Raw genomic sequence first — 24,748 nt, 5'->3', positions numbered from 1 at the left:
GGAGGATCAGGCCTGATGACTCTCCACAATAGTCTTAATTCAGCTTCTCACGCACACACTTGCACACACAGCGGTAATATGGCATGCACAGACCTGGAACCCATGTGCACACATACACACAGTCACACCTGAGCCTCCCTCAATAGACGCCATTCACTTGGCTGACAAGCGAGGACAATGGAAGAAATGGAGGACGTGTCTGAGCGCATCAATCTGCCGCCGCCATCATCTTTACCTTCCTGCCGTGACTTTGGGTGATATCACGTTTCTATTTCCACACTTTTACTCCTTGCCTTCACTTGTGCAACTGAGGTCATAGAGGCACGTGCACGCACGCACGCACGCACGCACGCACGCACGCACGCACGCACGCACGCACGCACGCACGCACGCACGCACGCACGCACGCACGCACGCACGCACGCACGCACGCACGCACGCACACAAAAACACAGAGTTACTGGGCCTCCTTTGATGTGTCAAAGCCTGTAAACAGTATTTATTGTTCATGAAATCCCAGTTTAAATGCGTGAATAGGACAGGTGCTGGCGTTCTCCCTTTCTCAGAGGAAGTGGAAAATAAATAATCATAAGCATCCAGTTGGGTATGTATGCACCTCCTTTTAGGGAGCAGGGTAGTCCCGGAAGACGGGCGAATTCCAAATGGACTTGGGTCCAAACAACACGCCAGGCGTCGTCGGTGACCTTGACCACTGACTAAGAGACCACAGGCTCAAGGTGAGAGCAGCATAATAAATCATACAATACAGGTCATACAAAAGTTAGAAGTGGTTACCTGAATGTGAAGTGATTGGTCATTTGGCTGGACAGCCTGTGAGGAATTGTGCCTGCAAGGAAATGTAGAACATATAGCATGTAACATTCCCAACCACCAGAAATTCAACATTTGTTTGTTGAACAATGCACTGTCAGCTTGCTAGTAAATGATTGATACTTGATTAGTTTTAAGCCATTCATAATACTCGGAACCAAAGAGTGCAAAATGTACAACAAAAGTACACAAACTTTTTTTTTTTTCTTCACAAGAACCATTGTCGAACCCCGACAGAACATTTTGGGTTTTTTCCTGAGAATATTTACAGTGAAGCTACTTGAGAACGTCACGTGGGGAAGCTAAACCTTTAGAGGACATTCCCGGGAATCCCTGGTGGGAATAGTAACAGGACTTACCCGTGCCTCCATCATGTAGAGGACTGAACAGTGACAAACTGGGGGCGCGTGGAGGCTGACACACACAACCACACATGGTGACAAAATGTTAGCATGTGTCTTCAGGTCTGCACGCAGTAAATATGAACAATAACACTTACTTTACGTAAGAAACTCAATTGTTCATCCCTGTCCGTGTTGTCACCACTGCTGAACGGGAGACACAACATAATAAACATTTTCATGGCACAAATTCAACAAAATGAACTCAAAGGCAGGCAATACTTATATTCTATATAATACTTATATTGTATACTTATATTTTCTCCAGGATAGACGCACTAGGGAAAATTGTTTACCTACAAAAAGGCAATTAGAGGGCTTTCGCCCAAAAGATTATTTGGTGCCTTTCCTAACTTAGTCATCTGATAGTGAAAAATAATTCTACTGCATTTAGAAAAAAAGTATCTAATGATGAATAAATGGATTTAGCAAAGCTGAAATAAAGAGCAATGTCAGAAAAACAGCCTTGGAAAAAAAAGCAAAACACAGATCGCTCTGCAGTCAAAGTTGCTGATCTGCCATGGGTCATGGATGAAGTCTTGAGTCGATGCGATCCGGGAAACCCAATAGGGATTGGTGACTAAAGCCAAGCAAAGCTGCGCTTGTTCAGGTTTGTCTATAAGTGTGTGTATATAGACAGCTCCAGGGCAGAGCAAAAATCTACAGTGGCTAAAGCTCAGCTTGTGTGTGTGCGGGTGCATGTGCTGTCAAAACGGGTTCATGGCACTCACATGTTGCAGGATGAGGAATGCCTGGAGAGTGGCATGGGAGAACTGAACAGCATCTGCGGGGCTAAAGCAAAGGAGGAACAATGACACACACGCACACATGACTAATCACCCAAAAAAAAAGATAAATTGCCTCTTGACAGCTAAAAAGACATTTGTATTATTTGGGTAATAACAACAATTATCATTGAGACCCGCCATCTTTGTGATTAAGACGCCATGTGGGTGGTCACTGAAATGTAATCTCTGCCTGGCTGCTTTTTGGAGTCTTGCTTTAGGGGCGAGTACGTTTGGCTCACAGTAAGGAGGTCTGGGCTCCAATCTCCATGGTCTCCAGGAACTCCGTTAATTGTCCTTAGGCGTGAATATGAGTGTGAATGAATGCCCGTCAAAACAAAGCCCTGCAATTCACTAGCGGCCAATCTAGGGCATACGTCTACGTATATATGAAGGGTAAGCCGAACATGTGGTTGTAGTTATTTTTAAACCCAAAAATATTTTTGGGTTGTAACGGACATCAATATTAGTTTGTCTACCTTGTTTTTCATGCAAGCTATGGGAGGTGCGGCCCATCGATGATGACGATGACTTCAAACTGGAAGAAGAGCACAGACAACAACTTGTATCTGTACTTGTACTTGAAAAAAACCCACTACTGTCTTCAGGTCACACAATTAACATCAGTACTGGGGTCACACATCGTCTTGGATCCCAGCTTTCACAATAAAAGACTTCTGAACCGACTTCTGCCATTAAACTTTAGATTTTTTGGGGCTTGCAAAGAAAGGGAAGTCGACAGGATGATCCTCGTGGCATTACAGAGGGAGACAAAGCGGGAAGATGCTTGCCGAGATTATCGGGGTGGCACACAAAGACCACACTGTGAGCTGCTGCCATATGCGCAAGGTCACTGGACGCGGTGGGGCAAGACAAAACCGTGACATAAAAGTGGCAGAAAAGCACTTACTCCTTCAACATGATGCTATTGTTCACAAATGGGTGACGACATTTGAAAACACAATAATGCGGCTTTAATTCTTTCTTTAAAACTCTTTTTACCCCTCTGTTATGTCTGTTTCTTTGATTACACGGAGAAAAATATTTCTCGGGTCAATGTGACCCATATCTGTAACCTGTTAGTCATTTCTCAGGAACAGCAAAAATGTTCCTGGTTCAGTGTGACCCATTGCCAGACCAATATTTTTAATAAACCATATAGTTTTGTCACATACACATTTACATTTGTAAAACTATCAATATAAAAAGGAGAAAAGACAAGACGAGTCTAACTAACCTATTTTCTCTATTCTTTCTTGGCAACATACATGCTTAACAATAAATGTGAAAACAGCGACATCGAGCGGTGGAAGAGAGACACACCTGCAAATTAAGACTAAACCAGTGGTTCTTAACCTTGTTGGAGGTACCGAACCCCACTAGTTTCATATGCGCCTTCACCGAACCCCTCGTTAGTGAAAAATTATTCACATAGACATAGATGTTTTTTACTAATGCACAAAATGAGCTGTGCATGAACATCACCTTGTTCAAAGAACAAAACCAACACAATGCATGAACTCGCAACAAATTACATACTGGCAAATCAGAAGCTACACGATAAAACAGGTTTGTTCGGACCTCCTCAGTGGGGGCTCTGTCAAACCCCTGAGACCGACTCACCGAACCCCTAGGGTTCGAGCGAACCCAGGTTAAGAACCACTGGACTAAACGTTAGGTTTGGGGTTTCTTTTTTGCTTACAGAAATTAAAATGGAGTCCATGTGACTGTTGCATTTTTGTGTCACAAGTACCTTTGAAATGAATGTTCCAGTTTAGCAATGTATGCAGTCTGTTCATTCATCTTCCTGTGTCAAAGGGAAAAAAAGTTGAATTTGTATTTTTTCCCCCCTCTCCATTGCGATATCATTGGTTAATTCAACTCACTTGGTCATCTTCTGCATTTCCTGCTTCATCTTAACCCAGTCCGCCTCCAATCTCTCATTCTGTTTTGTTCAAGAAACAGAACAACATGGGAATTAACGCATGTAAAGTGCCTTCAGGCCAGGCGAGAGAAGACTTCTCACCCTTTTCCGGTAGTATGCCACCAATTTTCTACTATGTTTGACCTGGAACATTGCAACCTGAAGAGAACAAGTGGAGAAAACTAGCATTAACAACATACAAACCATAACATTGGGTCCATCTAACTGATGGCACAGGGGTATTTAATGTCAATTAAATTAACACTTATATACACTGGAACCTCTAAAAGTGACACAACTTGAAGTTCAAGACATAGTTTGCATAATAATTTAGCCCTAAATCCAAAGAAAATTCCAAAGCAATTTCATCATATTTGGATGCCGTGTGGGCAACAAGGTGACTGTTGTTGAACCAAGAATTTCCCGTTCCCCCTTCAATGTCAGATATCTTCCAAGAGTGAGTGGTTTTACGTCATTTAATGTACATAATTAATAGTGTCATGATAGTGACATTTAATATTTACATTGTTTCCAATGGAAAAAAACTGATTTGAGATTAGAATGTGACATGAATGACAATTGTTGCTCTTTGTTGACACACTCATAGCTCGCAAATAAGCAATACAAAATAGATTGAAGAATAAGAATGAACAAATGAACCTTTTTAATCTCTGACAACTGTTTCTTTGCCGCAACATTGACTTTGGAGAACAGCTCCTTCACTTCCGTGGGGCTCTGGACAGACAGACAAACAAGCAAGCAAGCAATCAAGCAAGCAAGCAAGCAAACAAGCAAACAAACAAAATATTTGTCCAAATTTTTACATTTGCAGCTGTCATTTTCCAGTTGATTTATTTACCTGGTCAGTGAGAGGAGTCACTTGACATTTGTCTTTGCAAATAAAACACCTGCCTTGTTTACCTGAAGGAACCAAGGGAAAGAAATTGTGTTTTTGTTTGTTTGTGGGTTTTATCATTCGTGATGACAACTTATCTGAAGAAGCAAATGATGCTCACCTTTACTAGAACTAGAACATTGCTGTTTCTAAAGACATAGCGCTCGATATGCTTACCACCCTGTCCAAGATATATCAATATTATTAATTAGCATTCTGTGCGCACATATACAGTATCTATGTATTGAACATGAACGACACGAATGCTCACTTTTGATCCTGGCTGTCATACAATGAGATAGCAGATTTGTTTTTACGGATTATTTTAAGTAAAATCTAGGTCATTGTACTGCAAGATAACGTCCAACAGAGGTCTCTGTTTACCTAGACGTGATATGCCGAGGTGAGGCCCTAAGAGCCCCCGCCAAACGCTTTTATAAGGTCTCAGACGCTTCCTCTATGTACCTTTTTTGTAACAAACACTGCATACGACATGGCCGCAAGAGGTGAGCGCCATTCGAAGCTCGGATGAGGGTGGAAGAAAGCAGGCGTTGCAGCAGACCCACTGCGACATTTTCGGTTTGTCTTGTTGCGGACCGGGCGGAAAGTTAGCACCTCTTGTCAACGGCTAACGCTGTCTGCTATATATATAACCGCCAAAATTAACAGTAAAGAAAAGTGGAAATAAAAACACAAATAAAAAAACTAAAGAAAAATACATTGTTGTTTAATTGTATGTATACATGTTTTTTGTATTCATTTTTTATCATTATTTTGAAATTTTCAAAACTATTTTTATTTTTGCATTTATATTTACTTTTGTATTGTACATGTATTTTTGTTTTCATATTTTTTTAGATATATTTTTCAATTGTTTCTATATTCGATTACTCGTTTATTCATTGTTATATTGGCAGTTTTGCTCCCGCAATAAATATGTCTTGTGTTGAACTTCCACGTTTTAAACTTGCAAGACTGATCAATGAATTTAAATTTACCCCTTAACTAGGACCTACTGTAGGGTCGGCTGGAGACCCGGGGACAGCCGTGTGACGTATGCTGAAATGGCGTCAGAAGAACCCGGAAAAGAAGTTGGGGCAGATGCTCGAGTGGAGGAAAGGACATGGCACACTTGGTCAATATGCTCAAACATCCAGATCAAAGGAACTACTTTGACACTATCATGTGAAAAGGTAAGCAGAGCTGCAGTTTTAGTACAGATTAGAACCATTGTTAAAGGAATTAGCTTTCGATAATAATGTTGTAAGGATGGTCAACTGGACAGTTGATGTAGGGATGAGGATGATTTTTGTTTACTGATGTCATGCGCCACACCACCACGCTTATTGAAAAGTTTATTTTGGTGACTTGGTAAGGAAAGCTGCCATTACAAATGATAACGCTAGTGTTAAGTGTGTGTGCGCGCGTGTGTGTGTACTACAGTGATCCCTCGCTACTTCCCGTTTATCGCAGCTTCACTACATCGCGGCTACCCCCCCCCCCCAAATTAAAAAAACAAACATTTAAAAGTCAAAATAAAACTTCTAAATTGAAGAAACATGTGTCTAACCTTTAGGACAATGTAGTATTGACCCAAATGTTCGTTTACATTCCTTTAGAAGTCCGTTTTCGCGTGTTAGCACGATCGCGAATTAGCATTTTTCCTCTAACTCGTTAGCCTGCCCAGTACTTCTTGTTGGTGACCGTATTTCGCGGATTTCACTTACCGCGGGTGGTTTTTTGAACCAATTAGCCGCGATAAACGAGGGATTATTGTATATATTTCTGCGCGTGTGCATGCACCAGGGGCTTTTGTTACACTGTGGTGCCTTCACTAACAGTAAATATAGCTGCTATAAATTTCTAGGGATACACAGATTATTTTTGGATTACGGTCTTGGTTTCTGAAGGTCTGAAATTGTTAGCAACTTGGGTGCAGCGGCAGTTTTTGTTTTGGGCAATGTGTCCATGCACCACAAAAATGCTTTAATTGTCTTCGAGGTTACTCTGGGCTCTACTTCTACTAATTGAGGCAAGCAGTTGAGGAGTTGATGATAGAACCAAAGTTGGGCTTGTAGGACAAAATGCGGGTGGTGCACTGTGTGCGATATGTTTGGCCCTGAAATGAGCCAATTTCACAGTAGCAAGAAATGTTCTATAAAAATGTGTGTAAGATTTTTCATCCTTGGGGTATTTTGATGAAAGCACGCTACAGACGCTACTAAGACAGCTGGGAACTGTTTTAAACTGTGAAGAAAAAAACACGACCTGCTTTCGAGCAATAAACACATACTGTAATTATTGTTATGACTATTCTAAGGCAGGGTTTCCCACACTGTGGATTGGGGCCCAAAATGTTTGCTGTGATTCTTATAAATAGATTATGTCCGGTATGTGTCAATAAATTACTGTACATATTACATGTATTAATTTAGGTTTCCTCGGAAGAACCACAATAATCCCAAACAGTTTGGGAAGCCCTGTTCTTAGTTGTAAAGGCATAAGTAATCACCATGGCAATAATGTACTCCAAGTAAATGACGTGATTTGCCCATGATTGACAGATGGTGACTAGACGAGCTTCTTGGCGATGAAGAAATCTTTGAGCTGCTTCATCTGCCAGAAACCGACCAAAAGCAGGAGGATGGTCTGCACCACGGCCCACCACAGCACTGTACTGTGTGTGTCCTCACTGATCTGACGAAAGAACTCCTCCTTTTCCTGTTGGCAGCAACAACAAGTACCCCCAAACTTTTGAAAGGTAGTGTCAATGTTTTGACAAATCTGTAAAGACTAAAACTTGCTGGGAAAAGTTCCAGAGCTTTTCTGGTATCAGGAAAAAATAAAAAATCCCATAAGGGGAAAATTAACAAAAAGTGAAGCTTGTTTTGAATTATGTAAACTGTTATTTGTACCTTAACAGCGAGAGGGTTGAAATCAGTTAAAATCTATGCATGTATGTATTATCATTCTTCTTCTTCTTCTTCTTCTTCTTATTATTATTATTATTATTGTATTTTAAGGCTCTTTCAGCCAGTCCTACCCGCTGATAATCCTGCTGCTTGGTGATGAGCACCATCTGATCAATGAGATGTTGCAGCCCATATTCCAGTGTCTTCAAGTTGTCTTTGGTTCCATCGGCTTTCGGATTCATAACATGCTCGCCTATCTGAACATCCAAATGTAACTTCTGTCGAACACAAGAAGAATCATCATTGTTAAAAAATAAGATGATAAAAATGAAGTCTTGTGTGATTGTGTGTGTTGCAGGTCTTACCAGACGTTCTCCAGCAAAGACGGAGAAACTGGTAGAGTTGGTTTGGAAACAGAGGAAGTGCTGACCGGACGCGTGTGCTGTGAAGGTGAATTTTGCAAAGATTCCGTAGCGCTTGCTCATCAAAACCTAGTATTAAGTGGATTGCAAGCAGAAATATTTACATATTTGAACTGTTCTGATCAATGAGATGTCGCAGCTCAATGTTGTGATAATACCAATCTTATGACTTCAATACCAGGAATATACTTGCATTTAGTACAGCAATACGATACTGAGAATATAAGCAATTTTTTAATACGCTTTTGAAGAACTGAAATATTTACACGTGATTGAAAACAAACTGAAATTAGGCATGGGGCAAATACTTTTTTTCATGTCACGCTTCATATATTACATTTATTATGACTGTACCTCATGGTTGGGGTCCCTGACCGTCAGAGTGACGCCAAGGTGAGGCGAGTGGGTGGACGACTTCAAGTCCCACGGCTGCAACAGGAAATATCCTGGGGGGAAAGAGATACGCTCATTTGAGCCTCCTGCTATAAGTCATCCCAATTTACAAGACACATTTAATCGTTCTCTGCGGTCCTCTGTCCATTGCTTTTGGCTAATTCTTATCCCCTCTCCATAACTCACCTGTCACCAGCATGTCTTGGGGAATCTCCTCAATGATGCATCGCTCCTCCTGCTCGCCCAGATCAAAATACATGGCGACCGCCAGCATCAGGTAAGCCTGAAGGAAAAAGATGGCCCATTGTAGCCTCATGGTCAGTCCACTATGGCCTATTAAACCAAAAAGTCTGTAAGTCCCAAATGGGTTTTCCAAAATCCACAGCGTGTGTCTGCTGGAGGCTGCCGAGTGTGAGAAAGTGGCAGGTGCTGCGTTGCGTGACTCGACATTGGTCAAGTGGTGTGACTGGTTCACTTAGCAGCCAATAGCACCTCGCCAATGTTATGTCATGATTGTGTTCTCTCTCCAAACATCAAGAAAGCTAACAAAATTTGCACTTGTTTAATCAATGAGTAAATATTAAATACTAAGCGTTACATAGTGTTTAATTGTGCCGATAATGTCTGCCTTTCCCGTTTGCGAAATCAAACGAGATTTGCGATTGGCCAAGTAAGAAACCAATCAGCAAAACATCACTCGCGATATCTCACATACATAGTTGGGAGACCCTACGCTTTCATTGGCATCTGTTCATCTCAGAAGCACACAGATTTGTAGTTTCAAGGAATAATCAATATGTAGATGCATACATATGTATTCCCCCCCCCCTTAGATGTCTTGAATAATAGTTAATCAAAAACGGAACAATAACAGTAAGAGCAGGGTGCACTAAAGTGCGGGTGTCAGCAACGCAACCATTACTTCATTGGGATTGTTTTTTACTCCCATTGTGAGGAATGGGGATGAACAATTCGCTAAACCAATACATAACGTTCACATGAGTGATGGTTTTGTAAATGCCTCCCCAAGCTTAAACAGCCACAGTTTGTTTTATTTTCCAAAAGTTACGGATGATTGCTAATTTTAGGCATTCATGGTAAAGGCAAACCCCATTCACATAGCTGTGAGGGTGGGGCTCACTGAAATACTATAACCATAATCCCAAAACTTAGTGCATAACAGTAAAGGTACACTGAAAATCTTCCAGAATTAAGGCTTTAGGATCAGTGTTAAAAACACTTGCATTAATACCCCTCAGTAATAAAATAGCCTGTGTAGTCTCGGATGTCACACTCTTGTTACGATAGGGGTTCACCTAAATTCCACACTGATTGCTGTTTTACGCCTTTACCTAAGGATTGAAGTTGACTCGTTTGAGTCGAGACAATTTTCTGCAGCATCGTTTCCCTCCTTGTCTGCAAGTTGGAATCTGTAAGGTAGGCAAAACTTTCACATGATGGTGTTTGAAGAAAAAGCCACGTTTTGTGTGTGTTTTTTATATCCTTTATTTTACCATATTGCCCGAATATAAGACGGTGTTCTTTGCATTGAAATAAGACTGAACCGTCTTACATTCAGGGTCTAGACATTATACCCATTCACAATGCTAGATGGCGCCAGATATCTTTAAAGCGAATGCTGAACTTAACTCCCCAGGCCAAAGCGAACCGCTGTCATGAAGAATAAGAAAAATAAAAAAATAGCGGTAAGCAAGAAAAGATAAGAGAAGAGATAATAGATTGGCAGCTGAGGAGATTGTTATGACGCAAACTTCAGATGATGGTGATGAAGTGATAGACAGTTTTTGCATGATTTGAATGAGGCAAAATAACATGCTTTTTCTCTCGAATATATTGTTATAATCATTTGTTTCAGATGTACTGTAATTATTTTCTGTATAAAAATTAAAATTGGTGTTCAAAAAATCTTTTTTCAAACTTGAGTCTTGAAAAAAAGGGGGTCGTCTTACAATCAGGGACGTCTTATATTCGGGCCAATACGGTAATTTGAGTTTTGGTATTTGAATAAATGCTATTTTTAGAAACCAATAGATATGTGTTTGCTAATCATGATTTCAGCATCAATCAAAGCTATTGCCATTACTTTTTTTCCATAATTGCACACCCCTACAATAAAGAGACAAACAGCTTCATTACAATCTTCTAATTTGCACTTTTTACATGTCAAACTCTGCAAATACAATCACATAAATGAACCAAAATACTCATTAGCCCAACTCCTGGCCCCCAACAAAGATCCACCCCATGCTTTTAGTATTACTTTTACTTCAATTTTGACAAAAGGTCAGTCATGTGACATTTTGTTCTGGTTTTTAATTGGGTTACAATGATGTAACATCTTAAGTTAGCTGACTAACGACCACTTAAGATTTTCAATATTAATGTTCATCTTCAACTAAAAAGTGAATTTGAGAAAGTTCTCCTATTCCTTGAGGTAGATAAAGTCCCTAAACTCCAATTAGCCAACAAGTGAATTATATTGACACATACTTCTAATTAATCAACATTTATTCCTTCAACCGATATTATCTTCACATCTTGGTGTCACTTGTCACTCTCCACACAATATATTTTTTCATTTTATAAAATAATATAAATATTGAAGTTGCTTATGTTGTGTGATTGTGTGGTATGCAAAATTATTTTTATCCTATTACATAACATACTGCCTCCTGTATTGTTCTTTACATAATTCTAAAAAAATATGGAAAGTCAGACAAATTCTTCTGGGGTGAATTCCTATGGGTTTATGTAAAGATATCGACTGTTAGCTTCTCATATCAGCTAACCTCTTTCAAATACTTAAAAAAATAAATAAATTGAATACGTAAACTAGGTTTGTTTCTTCCATTATTCTGAGGACTATGTAATTAAGAGTTTTTGTGTTAACACATTATATCACTGATAGGAGCATACTTTCCTTATATGAGGTCATTTATAATGTTAACACCCACATAGCCGCAGAGAATAGATTTTGGTCTCCAAGTGAGCATCTGCTAAAGCTGTCACCATCCCCTCACACTTAAGTCTATAATATCACATCTCCACGTCTTCCCACACTGCGGTAAATGCTGAACCAATATACTCCCTGGCAGCGATATCTACTGTAAGTAGGGTAAGTCTGTCATTTCCAAAGTCTGAAACCATTGATCATAAACGTGTCAAAACGTATTCAGTACAATTGTGGTCACACACATACTTACATGTGCTCATCATGGGCATGACTTTTGGATGAATTGTGGCATTTAAATTCAAGACTGAATACCTTGGACGTCTTTACAATTGTTTGGATTGATGAGTTCAGCATCTGCTGTTAGTTCCCATATTTATATCCATATCTATATATCTATATACTATATCTATATAGATTGGATGGTGCGGTTTCAAATGAGTTAACAAGTTTGAGGTAATGCCAAACGTATATGGCTCACCATCATATTCTCAAGCCAGAGGCTGAGCAGCACTGTATTAGTTTACAGACTAAACGTGATGAGTAAATGTCTAACCCTCTGAACACGATTATATGTAGATCCCAGTGACTTTAGCCAGTGACGTTTCTAAGACGGGTGTACAGGAAAGGTTTAGAGATGAAAATCCATGCTCCTCATGAGTGTCTTTCCGTTTCCCATCTGTCATCATTCAAAACCGGCAGATGTGTGCTACTGCTATTCAATCTGCCTCTCCCAGTGTTTTGAGAGGCCAAGTGCATGCACATTGGTGTCTGTTTTACAAATTCCAACTGGTATAATTCAGGAAATAAAGAATATTCCTCTGTCACAGCTGCAAATGTCTGTTTTGGATATCAACCAGGATTATCTAATACTTTGTTAGATGTGCAGTGAGCGGCACAGTGTGATTTCAAGTCTCATGGAGTCGATCATTTGGTTTGAGGTCGCTGAGTACCTTTACCTAGTTTATGGTATTTTATAATAGGTGCAGTATGTGTGTTTAAAACTATTACTTGTTAAACACCTCAAGGTACGATGATTCGGTTTGAATCCCAACACTGCTTAGTCGGCATATTGACCATTTTTGTTTTGAACAAAGGGCTTATTTATGTGAAATTTCCACTGGTGTTGGGCATTTGAGTCCATTTGTAATGTTTGACAACCTGTTGTTCAGAGTGAAAATGTATCTATTTTAGCTTCTCCTGCTAATTGATTTATTCTGAATATAATTGCTCTCAATTGTTATTTTCGGGGGTGCTTGAATTCCTAACAAAACACATTCATTGGCCGAAAAAAGACCGAACTGAACCTTGGTAAACTATTTTCTAAAATTTCGATTCTATTCTATAATTCTATATTCTTTTTATTTATTGATTTTTTCATTTCTTTTAATGATATAATTCTACAAATTCAATAAAAATGAAAACACCACTATCAACAGATAAGCAAAATTGCTTCAACCCGATTCCCTTTTCGACAAGTCATGTGGAAACGGTACATGAAGTCGTAATGATTGTCGAATTATATACTTGTCGAAATAAACAAATAAAATCAACGCACTTTTATTGACAATACAGATATCACATTTCTTTTAAAGATTTGTTGTAATGTTTTGTACAAAAATATTTTCTGCATGAAACCAGTACCTTAATTGAGTTACAAAAAAAGAATACAAATGGGTATTTTCATATTTGTACGTGTCAGGGTAAAATCCTGGAAATAAATACATTCGTTTGAGCTTCTGGTCGATTAATTCGAAGCCACTTTTTGATCACTCGCAACAACTACATCCCTCCATTGATTTCAGGTCCATCCTTAGGACAGAGGATCTTATTTTCTCACTGACAAAGGAGCAGGTCCAGTTCATGACTTTAGCAAATAAACCGCAACCCTTTTGTTGTTGTATCTTCTCCGACGTCTTTTCCGCCCTTGTCGCTCCTTCCTGTTCTTCTTCCCTTTACTGTCCTTCCGCTTCCTCTTCTCCTCCCTAGTTTCCAGGCCTAGTCATAAGCAATTGTCCAGCACGCACGTCCGCTTCTCCTCCAGCAGGGGGCAGGGTACTCCATTGTTGGCATGGTGCATAAGGACATAGCGTGTGCGGTACTGCAGGGCAGTATCTCCGCACTTGCCTTTGCACAGGCCCCAGGGAGACCATGCTGACACCTCACAGTCCAGCGGCGTTTCTGCGTTGCACAATGGTAGACTTTAGTACGCGAGTTGTCGACATGGGTACGCTACGCTGCATGCGCTACATTTTTCTAAGGTTTTCTTAGGTTTCTCTAATGTCAGTAATAATGCACAGGACTTGTTTAGGACATACTACCCTTTGGGAGGTTTTGCCCTTTTCCCATCCTGAACCCAGGTGTAGGGACCTCCTGTTTCTTGAAAGCTGTATCCTGCCTGTTTTAGATGTCTCTCATGATTGAAATGGTCAGGATAATTATCATTTTTTTCTTACAGAGCTTGATTATGATCTTATCATTTGAATCAGGGGTGTTGGCAGAAGGAAACATCTAACAACAGGCAGAATAAAGATCCCGAGGAATTGAAGCTCATACTGCTGTCCTAACCCAAACCTCAGTCCTAAACCTCAACTCTGAAGGGGAATAGTAGGAATTATCCTGAGACCTAATTCTAAACGATAAACCTGAAATATTGACCTCCTTTTGCACATGGACTACATTAATACAGAGACGGGGCATTCAGACAGCTCGTCTCTTACATATCTGGGGCTGCATATAAGCAGTGCACACGTACGCAGGAGTGCTAAGAATGGTTTACAGAGCACCAAATCCTTTATACATGTCTCATTTTATTGTCTATCTTTTGAGAATCAGAATGAAAGCAAGGGAATGCTTTTGACAACCTAGTTTGTCAGATTGAGTCCAAATTTGCTTCAGTGTAAAGTCGAAAAGCAGAAGGATGAGGCGAGGCACTGAAGGATGGATGGTCTGCTGGAAGATTGCGTCAAGTCCTATCCGGCATTATATTGCCAGTCCATTTAGGACACAGGAAAGACATTAGTGGGCTAAAGGATGAAATTCCGTCAGTCAAACTTGGCCTCAATTAGTTGACATCTGTGAATATATTACACAGTTCAAGGTGATTGTGAACTAGTTGTGAAGGCCATCTCTTTGACTCTCTGGAAATATTGACGATTAAGTGAAAGATTGAACAATGGATTAGACCTTCGGGGCTGTTTGCAGGAACTGAAAGCCAATAAAATGTCTCGTTCGGACTGTTTGCTTACATGATCACAGAGTGTGACAACAGGTCTCAGGTTAAGTTGGTTCTTCAGCAATCTAGCCTCAGAGTTGTACTTACATTCAAAAGATGTTTTCATCAACATCAGCAAATACAGGCCTGGTATGCATATGACAGTGTTGTCAGGTCTGTATGAACTGAGATTGTTTTGATACTGTATCAATAACATTTGTAAGTTTAAGAATGTTTTTAATAGTTTTTTTTATGTGTAAGATCTGGACAACATCTCTGATTTTTAGTCCCTGACTGTTTGTTGGCGCCTTGTCAGCGGGAACAAACCTGTCGTGTAATCTAATTACTGCAGTTTTCCTTCTGTAAAACCTTTGTCAGATTCGTATTTTAAAGATGGACAACTCACATGGCCCTCCCATCCCACATCAACTGGACCACCGTGTGGTTGTCTTAACTCGTAAAAAAAGCTGTATTTTCTCAGCTTCCTGCTTTGGCTCACTTTTAATCCGAGCAACAGGGAGTCATAAACAGTAACTGTCTATGACTCAACATAGACTGAATGGAACTTCACCTCATTAATAGTGGTCCTGTTGAAATATAAGAGTCTGCCTCCCATTTTGGGTGGCTGACCCATATTATCGCTGTCGTTTTTTTTTTTTTCTACATATAATTCCTTTTCCACTTCTCTCTGGTCCTCTTTGCGTTTTAGTGATGACCTTAAGTGTGCTCTTAACATTTTCGAAAATGTAGTAGGTCATGTGGAACATGTCAGTTTATAGCTTCTAGATGTGGCGTACACTTGTTGATACATTGTCAAGGCAGTTAATCAGTGTTTGGATTGTTACCAACAAACCCTCTTATAAAACATGCATCTCTTACCGAATGATTAGTAGTTTTAGTGTGTTAAAACTGAAATCAAAAAGGCTCAAGACATGCTTTTTTGAATACCAGCTCTTTAATGGCTTATTATTTATATCCGACATGGACCCATACTCAACAAATGTTTTTACATCTGCACATTTGTGTTGAGGACATGCCTTTTTTAATACATAATTTTACTCTTTAATACCTAATTTGTGCGTAACAGTACGTGACTACAAATGCTAATCTCCGACCATGCGTGATTTATTATTTCTTTGACTTACTTATGAGGTTGTCCTCAATCTCATTCCCCGTTGGCAGCAGGTTGGACTGGGTGGGCTCCGCTGGAAGGCTTATTATCTGATTGGTCTTCCTTATCTTGGTCAGCGTTACCTTGGCGATTGGTGGGAGGTGCTTCAGTCGGGGGTAGTAGAAGGAATTAGCAGGGTGGTTGGGGAAGGAAGAGGTTATCTAGGAATGGAAAAAGGCAAGAAATGACTTTGGATACATAAAGATGATCTGAAATGTAACTCACTATCAAACAGATCCAAGACATTTCGTTAGGGAACAACCTAACAAATTCAACTTAGCGGCATTCATCTGTTGTCTCGTATATTTTGTTGACATTTGGTTGCAATTAGACAAGATCTTGATGAATAATCCATTTATGAAAGTCCCTTGAAAAGGACAAAATGACCCCGAAATATAGGTTTAAACCTATTTGGCCCTATTTCTTGTCGTTATAGTCATGAGTGACATGGCTACCAAATTTGATGTTGCCAAGTGAAACTAGCTGGGTAGAGTTAATCTGTGAAGGACCTCTGAAAATCATCAAAATGACTTTATACGGGTCAAATTTTGCATTCCCAAGTGATGGTTGTGCGGGGGGATAAACTTTCAGTAACCCAGCAAAATCTTACCAGGCTGAAAATGGAAAATCCTTGAAAATTGCTGTTTGTTTGGCCTCAGAATAGTAATGCCGAAGAGGGCCTTTGTACCCAAGCGCTTTAGACAGTAAATCTAAAACGCCAGCAGCATGCCCATCTTACATTTGTGTGGTTGCCCACAATTGTAGTATGTCCTACCTGAGTGATTTTGTCTTGTGGCATGGTCTCGAAGTTGGGTGAGGAGAACGTGAAGCCGCTGTCGGTCCCAGCGTCATATGGGAAGAGCTCCAGAGACACGCTATCTTTCCATTGGTCACCGAGGCAGAGGTCCACACTATCCGCTCCCACGAACCAGTCGGGGCTCGGAACAAGGCGCACAATAAACGACAGCTGGAGAATTGACAAATAGAGAAAGCTCACCACATTAGGAGATGGTCTAATTATGTTCTAAGCTATTCAAGAAATTCACTTGTTGTGTATTCCTAGCCAGAAAGTAGCTTTACTCATGTACTGAGACACACTTTGCTTGCCTCTGCCCCTCTTTACATGCGTTCATGGAAGGTATGGTTAAAAAATAACCTTCAGTGAATGACAGAAAACGGAAGGTTGTCTAGACCGCTGTCATCTATTATAGACTGACTTCGGAGAGGCTCTGATTGAAGCCCTGACCTAGTTTTAGCAAAACAGGTTCGTGAGCGACTTACATAAGAGTGTCTGGCAAAGACCTCAACCACAGTGTTGCTCTGGCCGGTGCCTCCTAAGACAGCAGGAGCTGAGAAGATGCCATAAACGCTCTGAATCTTTTCTCCGGCCTGCTCCACTTCCTTCATGAGCGTCCAAGCTTCGCCTTTCTCTGTGAACTCCCTCACTCCATTGCTGGCAAAGCCATTACGCTGCCACATGTGGTAGTCGGAGCTGTGGGTCACACCTGAAAGCAGAGAGAGGAAGGGCAGGGGGATCACCACTGTGTATTTATTATTAACATTAGTCATTTTATTTTATCTTTATAAATTTATGTCTAATTTGCTTTCATCCCTGATAATGATTTTTTGGGGGGGTTATCGGGTTCAGGAATTCACATGGTTTTCTCATGTCCGATGCACACAGGATGGGATCCGATGCTCATTACGTCCAACCACACGCAAAGATAAAAACCCACATTTGTCACTATTTCACATTTCCTATCTTTACACATTTCAAAATCGGTAGCATTTAGACAAAATCTTGATAAGTTTCTGTTTGGATGGCCCCTGGGAATAGTGAAACCGACCCCAAAATGCCTACCTCAAAACAAAATCGCTTGCATCTTGTGTTTTGACGAGAATCGCCTTTTGACACTTATTGGTGAGTATCATCATGAATTATGTGTTGCTAAGCGAAACTCGCTTTGGTGACTGATTTTCAAGCAATCTCTACAATGTAGCATACAATATGTAATGTTACTGTTGGTCTATTCCACCATTGCAATATACCAGAGTTCCTCATCATGAATGTACTCACCGACAAGTTTGGACCATTGTGCAGGGGGGCGGTAGACAGGATACTGTTTGGGGAATGCTGCCTGTGACCACTTGCCAATGAAGGTCAAATTGTACTGGGCTGGTTCTGAGGCAGTGCAGATGGGGATGTTTGTCGGCACGGGCATCGGATGGACACCGTAGCCCAGTGTCAGCATCGTGACCACCACGAGGCCAAGAATGGCATCGCTGGTGGAGGAGACACTTGTCGAGGCGTCCATGATTATGAGGCGGAAGAAGTGGGAAAGGAGACTAAGGACAAGAAGATGAATAGTTTTAATAGAAATGGACTGTCACAAATCTATGTGAAGTTTATTGAAGACTCTAAATCCCTCATTAATTTACACGATTGACACCTATACGTTTTTGGTTGCACAGAATGCCTATTCCTGCTGCTGTTCACATTTATGTATTATGTACAGTAGAAGCCCGGAACTCGACCGCCTCAGTACTCAACATATTCGGACTTGGATGCAAAATGTCGGGAAATCTTTGCCTCTGATCTTAAACAAAGCTTGGGAATTCGACGTGAGTTGGCACTGTTGTTTCGCGAGTTTTAAACCATTGTACGGCCTGACTGCGGTCGTGTGCGGTGCGCTTCCAGAGAGCTAGGGAGTTAGTGTTAGATCCGGGGTTCTATTGTAATGTGAAAAAATACAATAAACTTTAAATTTTGAAACTGCTACAGAACGAAAACTACTTGGACTGTGAAAATACAGCTTTCCATGATTTTTTTCAAATCTATTTGCAGATTCCACCAAAAAATAAATCAGAAAAATCCATGACACAAGTTTTCTACATTTCACAATGAAAACATAATTACATGAAAGTCACTCCTTGTCAAAATAATATCCAATATCCTTATTTAATGGACACACATTTTGCTACTACTTTCAATTCTGAATACATATTGTCTGCATGCATTTGTGAGTGTATAAATACAGTAGTTAATTAATACTCACTGATTTTGCAGAGGGTGAATGAAGGGTTGAGGAAGAGAGAGAGGAGGGGGGTGGAGAGCAGTGGTTGTGGCTGCCGGCAAAAGTGACTGCGAAGCTCCATAGTCCAGTTTCACCTTTTTATGCCTTCTCAGGAGCTTCAACCCCTCCTTCTCTACAACCCCTATCCCCTTTTCAAACCCCCTCGGTTCCACTCTCCTCCTAAACATGCTTCACTGCGTCCTATCTGCTAGTCGATTGATCCTGTGCCAGCTTCACAAAAGACATCTATCTCAACTACTATGCTACCCAAATGACATTTCCATTCAATTTCAATGGGGGGGGGGGGGAGATGTGATTTGACATGTGACAGTTTTAATCAGAAGAATGCCCCTGGTATAAAGTATGCTGTAACCACAATTGTGACCAAATGCTGCACAAAAAGAGTGAATACAACCCAATACAACCCTATACAAATCCAATACAAATCCAATACAAATCCAATACAAATCCAATACAAATACAACTTTATATACGTATATAGCGCCTTTCACAATATCTGCCGCTGTAAGGAAGCACTTTACATATACTACCGTTCAAAAGTGTAGTCTCACTTGGAAATGTTTTTATTTTAAAAATAAAATCACTATTTTTCAATGAGGATAAAAAAAACAATAAAAGCTTGTGCAATTAGACAGACTGACGGACGGACGGGCCGGCGGGCGGGCGGGCGGGTGGAACGGTACGTAGGTAGGTAGGTAGGTAGGTAGGTAGGTAGGTAGGTAGGTAGGTAGGTAGGTAGGTAGGTAGGTAGGTAGGTAGGTAGGTAGGTCGATCGATAGATACTTTATTGATCCCCAGGGGGAAATTCAGTTACCAGCGGCATCCGCACCCACGACTCTTTAAGTGTGATTATTTGTCTTTTGACCAATGCTTTCTACAAACATTGAAAAGTGTGTCACGTTTGACCCAGTCAGGCCTTCCATGTGGACAGAAGATGCTGTGTCTCTGTTTTACAGTGCATGATGTTTGTCTCTACACCGACAGGAAGCCACAATAGCAGCTGTTGTTTTCTCCTCCATCTTCTCCGAAACCTTGTGTATGTGTCTTTTGGTAAGCTTTCAGCCAGCTGTGTGTGCGCGTGTGCGGAGGCCGGGTGTGGTGCTTGGCTCAAGTCGGTGCCTAGAGGTGGCAGACAACACTATATGCTCACGTGCAAACACACAAATATACCAGCATGCTGACACAGCCCACATCTAATGTTTTCCATATGGTCACGTTTCTTCTTGAAAACACACATTGACACACCTACACTCAAACGCTGCGGCCGCTGACTCTCACTCAACCCCTTAGAATTTTCACAATTTATTGTTTAGACTGGTGACTTTTTCCCATTTTCACCTAGTGAATTTGGGTCACCCAGATTGCTTTTAAATAATGTAGTGGAAAAAAAAGTGAATATTAAACTTCATACCCCAATGTCCCGGTATTGTGGAATTCCCTTACACACAGGTAGACAGCATCCCGCATTTGTTATAGCACTGATTCTACCTCCGAAGCCAGAATATTACTGGTAGGAATCGCTTTCTTCGGATCTGGAAAACTGCCCGTTCCTTCTTTTATTGCTTTCAACACAATGGTGAGGATAGCCGGCTTTTTGCAAGGAGTTTTTCTTTGTCGTTATGATTGAAATCATTCCAACTAAAGACATCTGGTCAACTCTTTACGTCATGTGATCTATTCGTATCTGCTGTTTACGGGTGCCACTACATTAATCACAACATTTAAAACAGTAGTAGCCTTTTATTATTATTGTTACAAGTGGTTTAATCGTTTTTCTTCGCAGACAAGGCTGGTATGACAGTACCATTTTCAAGTGCGTGAACGATGACGTTACTCGCCATATGTGTGTTGAGCACAGTCTTGTGTTGTTTTGAAGCCATAAACAAGAGCAAAATACAAAAGGCTTTCGTAAATATTGGTCAGGAAACGTGAGGTGGGCCTTGTGCCATGTCAGTGAGGCACGTGGCTGCCATAACTTGGCGGTGGTGGGAGGAAGATGTGAGTGCACGTTGTGGCGGCAAGACGGACAGGTTGTCAACATCAAAGGTGATATCGCTGATAGATGAGCGAGCATGGTGCACGTCTGAAGGGAGGAGATTGATTTCCTTGACATGTCATCTCTTCGTCTGGTAGTCGCATTAAGATGTTTTTTCACTGGACTTCCAATTTCACAAGATTGATTTGTTCACTTAATAGTTTACACAGTATCATGAATGCAGCACTGTGTTTCCCTAAATATTGGTTGTTGCTCTAATAGAGGCCTCACTTTCCAACTCTGTTGCTTACCAAAAGAGCAAAGCTTTACTAGTGTGCAACTACTGTATTTTCCGGACTCTAAGTCGCTCTGGAGTACAAGTCGCCCCACCCATAAAATGCATAATAAAGAAGAATAAAAGACATAAGTTGCATTTTTGGGGGAAATGTATTTGATAAAATCCAACACCAAGAACAGACATGTCATCTTGAAAGGCAATTTAGAATAAAAATAGAATAGAGGCAACAACAGGCTGAATAATTGTACGGTATACAAACGTTACATGACACATACACAACAAACTAAGAACGTGCCTGACGTAAAATATTAAGAGTTATTCAGATAACTATAGCATAAATAACATGCTAACAAATTTACCAAACCATCCGTGTCACTCCAAATCACTAAATCAAATGAAATCTTCATCCTCTGTGTCACTTTTGAACAACTCCGCGAACTCCGAAGGTAGAAGATGCGGCGCTTCCTCTTCTACATGGCTTATATCAGACTCATTGTCAGTTGCAGTTCCAATTATTCCACAGGCCTAGAACGCCCTCAAATTACATGTGAAATTATATAGTAATGTGTTAATAATTTCACACATAAGTCGCTCCTGCGTATAAGTCGCACCCACGGCCAAACTACAAAAAAGAATGCGACTTATCGTCCGGAAAATAGGGTAGTTGAACTCCATGTTATGAACAAGTTACCTCCAGGGGTGGAAAGATGATCTGGCGTTAATTCATTGCTGTTATTTGTTCATACTTGGGCATGAAAGACTACACCATTGTAACTCCTTTGCTAACCAACACAGCTACACCTAAAAGCACCTAAAAAGTATTTTCAACAAATGGAACCACATTTTTAATGGTTTTCAAGGAGCGGTATAAAAAAATTATTCGGAACGAATTGGACTATCGGCACTATTTGTGGTGTGCCTTGCACAAAGGCCTCTGCTAAGTAGCCAGAAATCAGACTAGTGTCTCCCCACCGACTCGTTGCTATTCTTCCATTTCTGTTTACAATGGAATTCAAACTTGTGACACTTTGGCTCAAAAAACCAAAGTCTCTGCAAATGAGCCACTGCCCCAATGATTTGCAACGTTGCTATTCTTAGCATTTCCAACACACCGCACACGTGTCACGGCTATTACAATTCTCAACTGGCTTTCAATAAATGATAAAAAATGGCTTTTAGTTGCTGCAAAAAAAGTGACATCATTGCACTTTTTACCAGCAATCTTAAAACACTGATCCAGCTAGCAGACGCTGTTTGGAAGGCAAATCTCAAAATGTGGCGACGTCCGACAAAGCCCCACAGCCGCCGCCGGTCACGCTAAATGAGCGCCCGGCTTCAGACAATTTAACAGCATTTACTTTTCGTGCGGCGCCAGTGTTGCTGTGGCGACAGGAAGTGTTGTCATTGTGTCAGGTAATGGAAATAGACATAAATTTGCAGTCCAAAGAAAAGCATGTATCTCAAAACTGAGTCAACTTTTGCTTTCTTATTTAAAACATAAAGAAGTGACTTTTCTTGTGTTGTTTTTTGAACATAGCATATGGGAAAACGTGCTTTAAATTGATATTGAGGCTCACGTTTAGACCTTTGGCCAATTTAATGAAGGGAGCATGTATGTATTTTGGAATGCCACATACGTAGATCCCAAAACCTCTGAACTGTGATGCAGGTGTGCTTGTCACTTGGCTGCTTGTGAGGCGTAGGAAATTGGAATCATTGGAAAATGAATGCACAGTATGCATATACTCTATATATTGTGTTAACACCTGGTGGTGACATTGGGCCTTCTCCACGCTCATCCTCCAGTCGGCGTACCGCAGGGGCCCGATAATCACCCTGATTTCCTAGTAATTTCCGCCATTGTGTGGGAGCAATCACAGAGCACGTGAGGTTTTTTTTGCACATTTCTGCACACACAGATCCTTCTAGTGTGCATGTGCATGTGCGCACTGAGGTGGTAAAAGTACTCAAGTAGAAGTACAAACAAATACTAACTGAAATGTTTGAAAGTAAAAGCTATAAGTTAATATGTACTGTGAGTTATAGAAAATACTAGTTTATACTAACTTGGATTCACAAAATAAAAAAATAAATCTGTACTGCTTGTCCCCACGGCGGTCGCAGGCTTGCTGGACCATATCCCAGCAGTCATAGGGCAGTAGGCGGGGAACACCCTGAACTGGTTGCCAGCACTGAGACTCACACCTACAGGAAATTTGAAGTGCTCAATCGGCCTACCATGCATGTTTTTGGAATGTGCGATAAAACCGGAAAACATGCGAACTTTACACAGAGAGGGCTAAACTGTGAGGTGGAGGTGCTCACCAGTGCGTCACCATGCCGCCTGCTCAAAACCGACTCTTTTTAATTTAGCTTTTAATTCTTATTTACTGTGTGTGTGTACATGCGTGCGTGTACGTGTGGACAAGTGATGAGAGAGCTTAAAATAAATGGTATCGTCGAGCAGCTTTTGACGCCGAAATATTGATGTACAGTACATGTACTGGTATCTCGTGCAACACTATTGCGTACAGTACTAATGCTAGCTTAGTTTGCTGGAGAGCGATGTCTGTGACTATTTGTCACAACTTGTGTCATCATTCGTAGAGATTAAGAAAAGTACCACGCTTCTTTTGACCAAATGAGGAGTAGACCCGTTTTCATGTAGGGAGTAAATGTTGTCAGAAAATTACAAATGCTTGCAAAATCCAGTAGAAATACTGTGAGTCAAAGCGGCTGCCTGATGCATTACCCAAATCCTGCCGAATCAGACTTACGTTGGCATTATAAACGACCTCGGTGAAGGTTTGCACCATCAATCACGGCAAACCCATCGTCCTGGCGAGCCAATGTGAAATTTTGAAGAGCAACATGCTTTATACCTCAAAAATTATGGATAAGCAATATCTGGTCAGGGTATTATGACTACAGAGTATTAAAACACAGCATGTATAAATTATCCATTTGGAGAAACTGCTGACTTTGCTTTTTATTGTTCACTCTGATGGACCAAGGACATTGCTACTCGGGAAAAGGTCATTTTAAAGTATGTGTGCACAAGTTGCAGTCCTGTGTGTGCATGTAGATCCGTATTTTACTTGACAAAATGTAATTCATCAACTTTGTGAAGAGCTGTCTCCACAAGTAAAAATGCTCACTTCTGTTTTTAGTCCCACAATCATTTAAGAACAAATAGCCACTTACCAAGTTGTAACGTCCGAACTCCGCCCTTGCTCATCACCTGACATTGTACAGCCAGAACTGAGTCTAAAATATAGGGTGTGACGTGCTGCCTCCATCCATCTGTTTTCTGAACCGCTTTTCCTCACAAGTGTGCTGCATGCTGGGGCCTATCCCAATAGTTTTTGGCGGTAGGCGTGGGACACCCAGAACTGGTTGCCAGCCAATCGCAGGGCACACAGACAAATAACCATTCACACTCACAGAACAATTTAGAGTGC

The 24,748-nt window shown here is 40.8% G+C and overlaps 3 protein-coding genes and 2 long non-coding RNA genes across 10 annotated transcripts; 2 read left to right on the top strand and 3 right to left on the bottom strand.

The window, feature by feature from the left end:
* Nucleotides 1-470: 470 nt before the first annotated feature.
* rnf212 (ring finger protein 212) lies at nucleotides 471-5,961 on the bottom strand. Of its 3 annotated transcripts, none has more exons than XM_049748160.2 (12): nucleotides 5,853-5,961; nucleotides 4,801-4,862; nucleotides 4,602-4,676; nucleotides 4,044-4,100; nucleotides 3,904-3,962; nucleotides 3,771-3,824; nucleotides 2,497-2,555; nucleotides 1,964-2,024; nucleotides 1,331-1,379; nucleotides 1,191-1,245; nucleotides 796-847; nucleotides 471-716 (listed from the first exon to the last, which is right to left on the bottom strand). In XM_049748160.2, exons 1-12 carry the CDS (start codon nucleotides 5,959-5,961, stop codon nucleotides 623-625), a joined length of 786 nt encoding a protein of 261 aa, XP_049604117.1. In that variant the 3' UTR covers nucleotides 471-622. The 3 variants fall into 3 exon arrangements, with proteins under 3 accessions (XP_049604117.1, XP_049604107.1, XP_049604125.1); XM_049748150.2 differs by lacking the exon at nucleotides 5,853-5,961 and adding an exon at nucleotides 5,302-5,484; XM_049748168.2 differs by lacking the exon at nucleotides 5,853-5,961 and adding an exon at nucleotides 5,302-5,484 and having other exon boundaries at nucleotides 1,331-1,376.
* LOC125985390 (uncharacterized) lies at nucleotides 597-4,886 on the top strand. The gene is made up of 3 exons (XR_007487303.2): nucleotides 597-737; nucleotides 3,977-4,052; nucleotides 4,656-4,886. It is a non-coding gene; the product is annotated as an uncharacterized lncRNA (long non-coding RNA).
* Nucleotides 5,235-13,273, top strand: LOC137840617 (uncharacterized). 2 transcript variants are annotated; one of them, XR_011087386.1, is made up of 7 exons: nucleotides 5,235-5,415; nucleotides 5,846-6,029; nucleotides 7,401-7,597; nucleotides 7,860-8,019; nucleotides 8,107-8,198; nucleotides 8,760-8,840; nucleotides 9,921-13,273. It is a non-coding gene; the product is annotated as an uncharacterized lncRNA (long non-coding RNA). The 2 variants fall into 2 exon arrangements; XR_011087387.1 differs by lacking the exon at nucleotides 7,860-8,019 and having other exon boundaries at nucleotides 5,242-5,415.
* si:ch211-255i20.3 (transmembrane emp24 domain-containing protein 11) lies at nucleotides 6,336-8,910 on the bottom strand. The gene is made up of 5 exons (XM_049751944.2): nucleotides 8,750-8,910; nucleotides 8,525-8,616; nucleotides 8,114-8,239; nucleotides 7,880-8,026; nucleotides 6,336-7,557 (listed from the first exon to the last, which is right to left on the bottom strand). The coding sequence occupies exons 1-5, from the start codon at nucleotides 8,877-8,879 to the stop codon at nucleotides 7,408-7,410; spliced, it is 645 nt and encodes a 214-aa protein (XP_049607901.2). The 5' UTR covers nucleotides 8,880-8,910; the 3' UTR covers nucleotides 6,336-7,407.
* On the bottom strand, nucleotides 13,079-24,616 carry spon2b (spondin 2b, extracellular matrix protein). Of its 3 annotated transcripts, none has more exons than XM_049748073.1 (6): nucleotides 24,492-24,616; nucleotides 17,997-18,265; nucleotides 17,201-17,424; nucleotides 16,695-16,886; nucleotides 15,894-16,080; nucleotides 13,079-13,715 (listed from the first exon to the last, which is right to left on the bottom strand). In XM_049748073.1, exons 1-6 carry the CDS (start codon nucleotides 24,584-24,586, stop codon nucleotides 13,537-13,539), a joined length of 1,146 nt encoding a protein of 381 aa, XP_049604030.1. In that variant the 5' UTR covers nucleotides 24,587-24,616; the 3' UTR covers nucleotides 13,079-13,536. The 3 variants fall into 3 exon arrangements, with proteins under 3 accessions (XP_049604030.1, XP_049604012.1, XP_049604019.1); XM_049748055.1 differs by lacking the exon at nucleotides 24,492-24,616 and adding an exon at nucleotides 18,976-19,196; XM_049748062.1 differs by lacking the exons at nucleotides 13,079-13,715; nucleotides 24,492-24,616 and adding exons at nucleotides 14,337-14,506; nucleotides 18,976-19,196.
* Nucleotides 24,617-24,748: the final 132 nt, after the last annotated feature.

The sequence above is a fragment of the Syngnathus scovelli genome, chromosome 1, assembly GCF_024217435.2.
Source record: "Syngnathus scovelli strain Florida chromosome 1, RoL_Ssco_1.2, whole genome shotgun sequence".
In the NCBI taxonomy this organism is placed as follows: Eukaryota; Metazoa; Chordata; class Actinopteri; order Syngnathiformes; family Syngnathidae; genus Syngnathus; species Syngnathus scovelli.
Note: the sequence above shows the minus strand (reverse complement) of the source record. Positions and strands in the feature narration are given on the sequence as shown.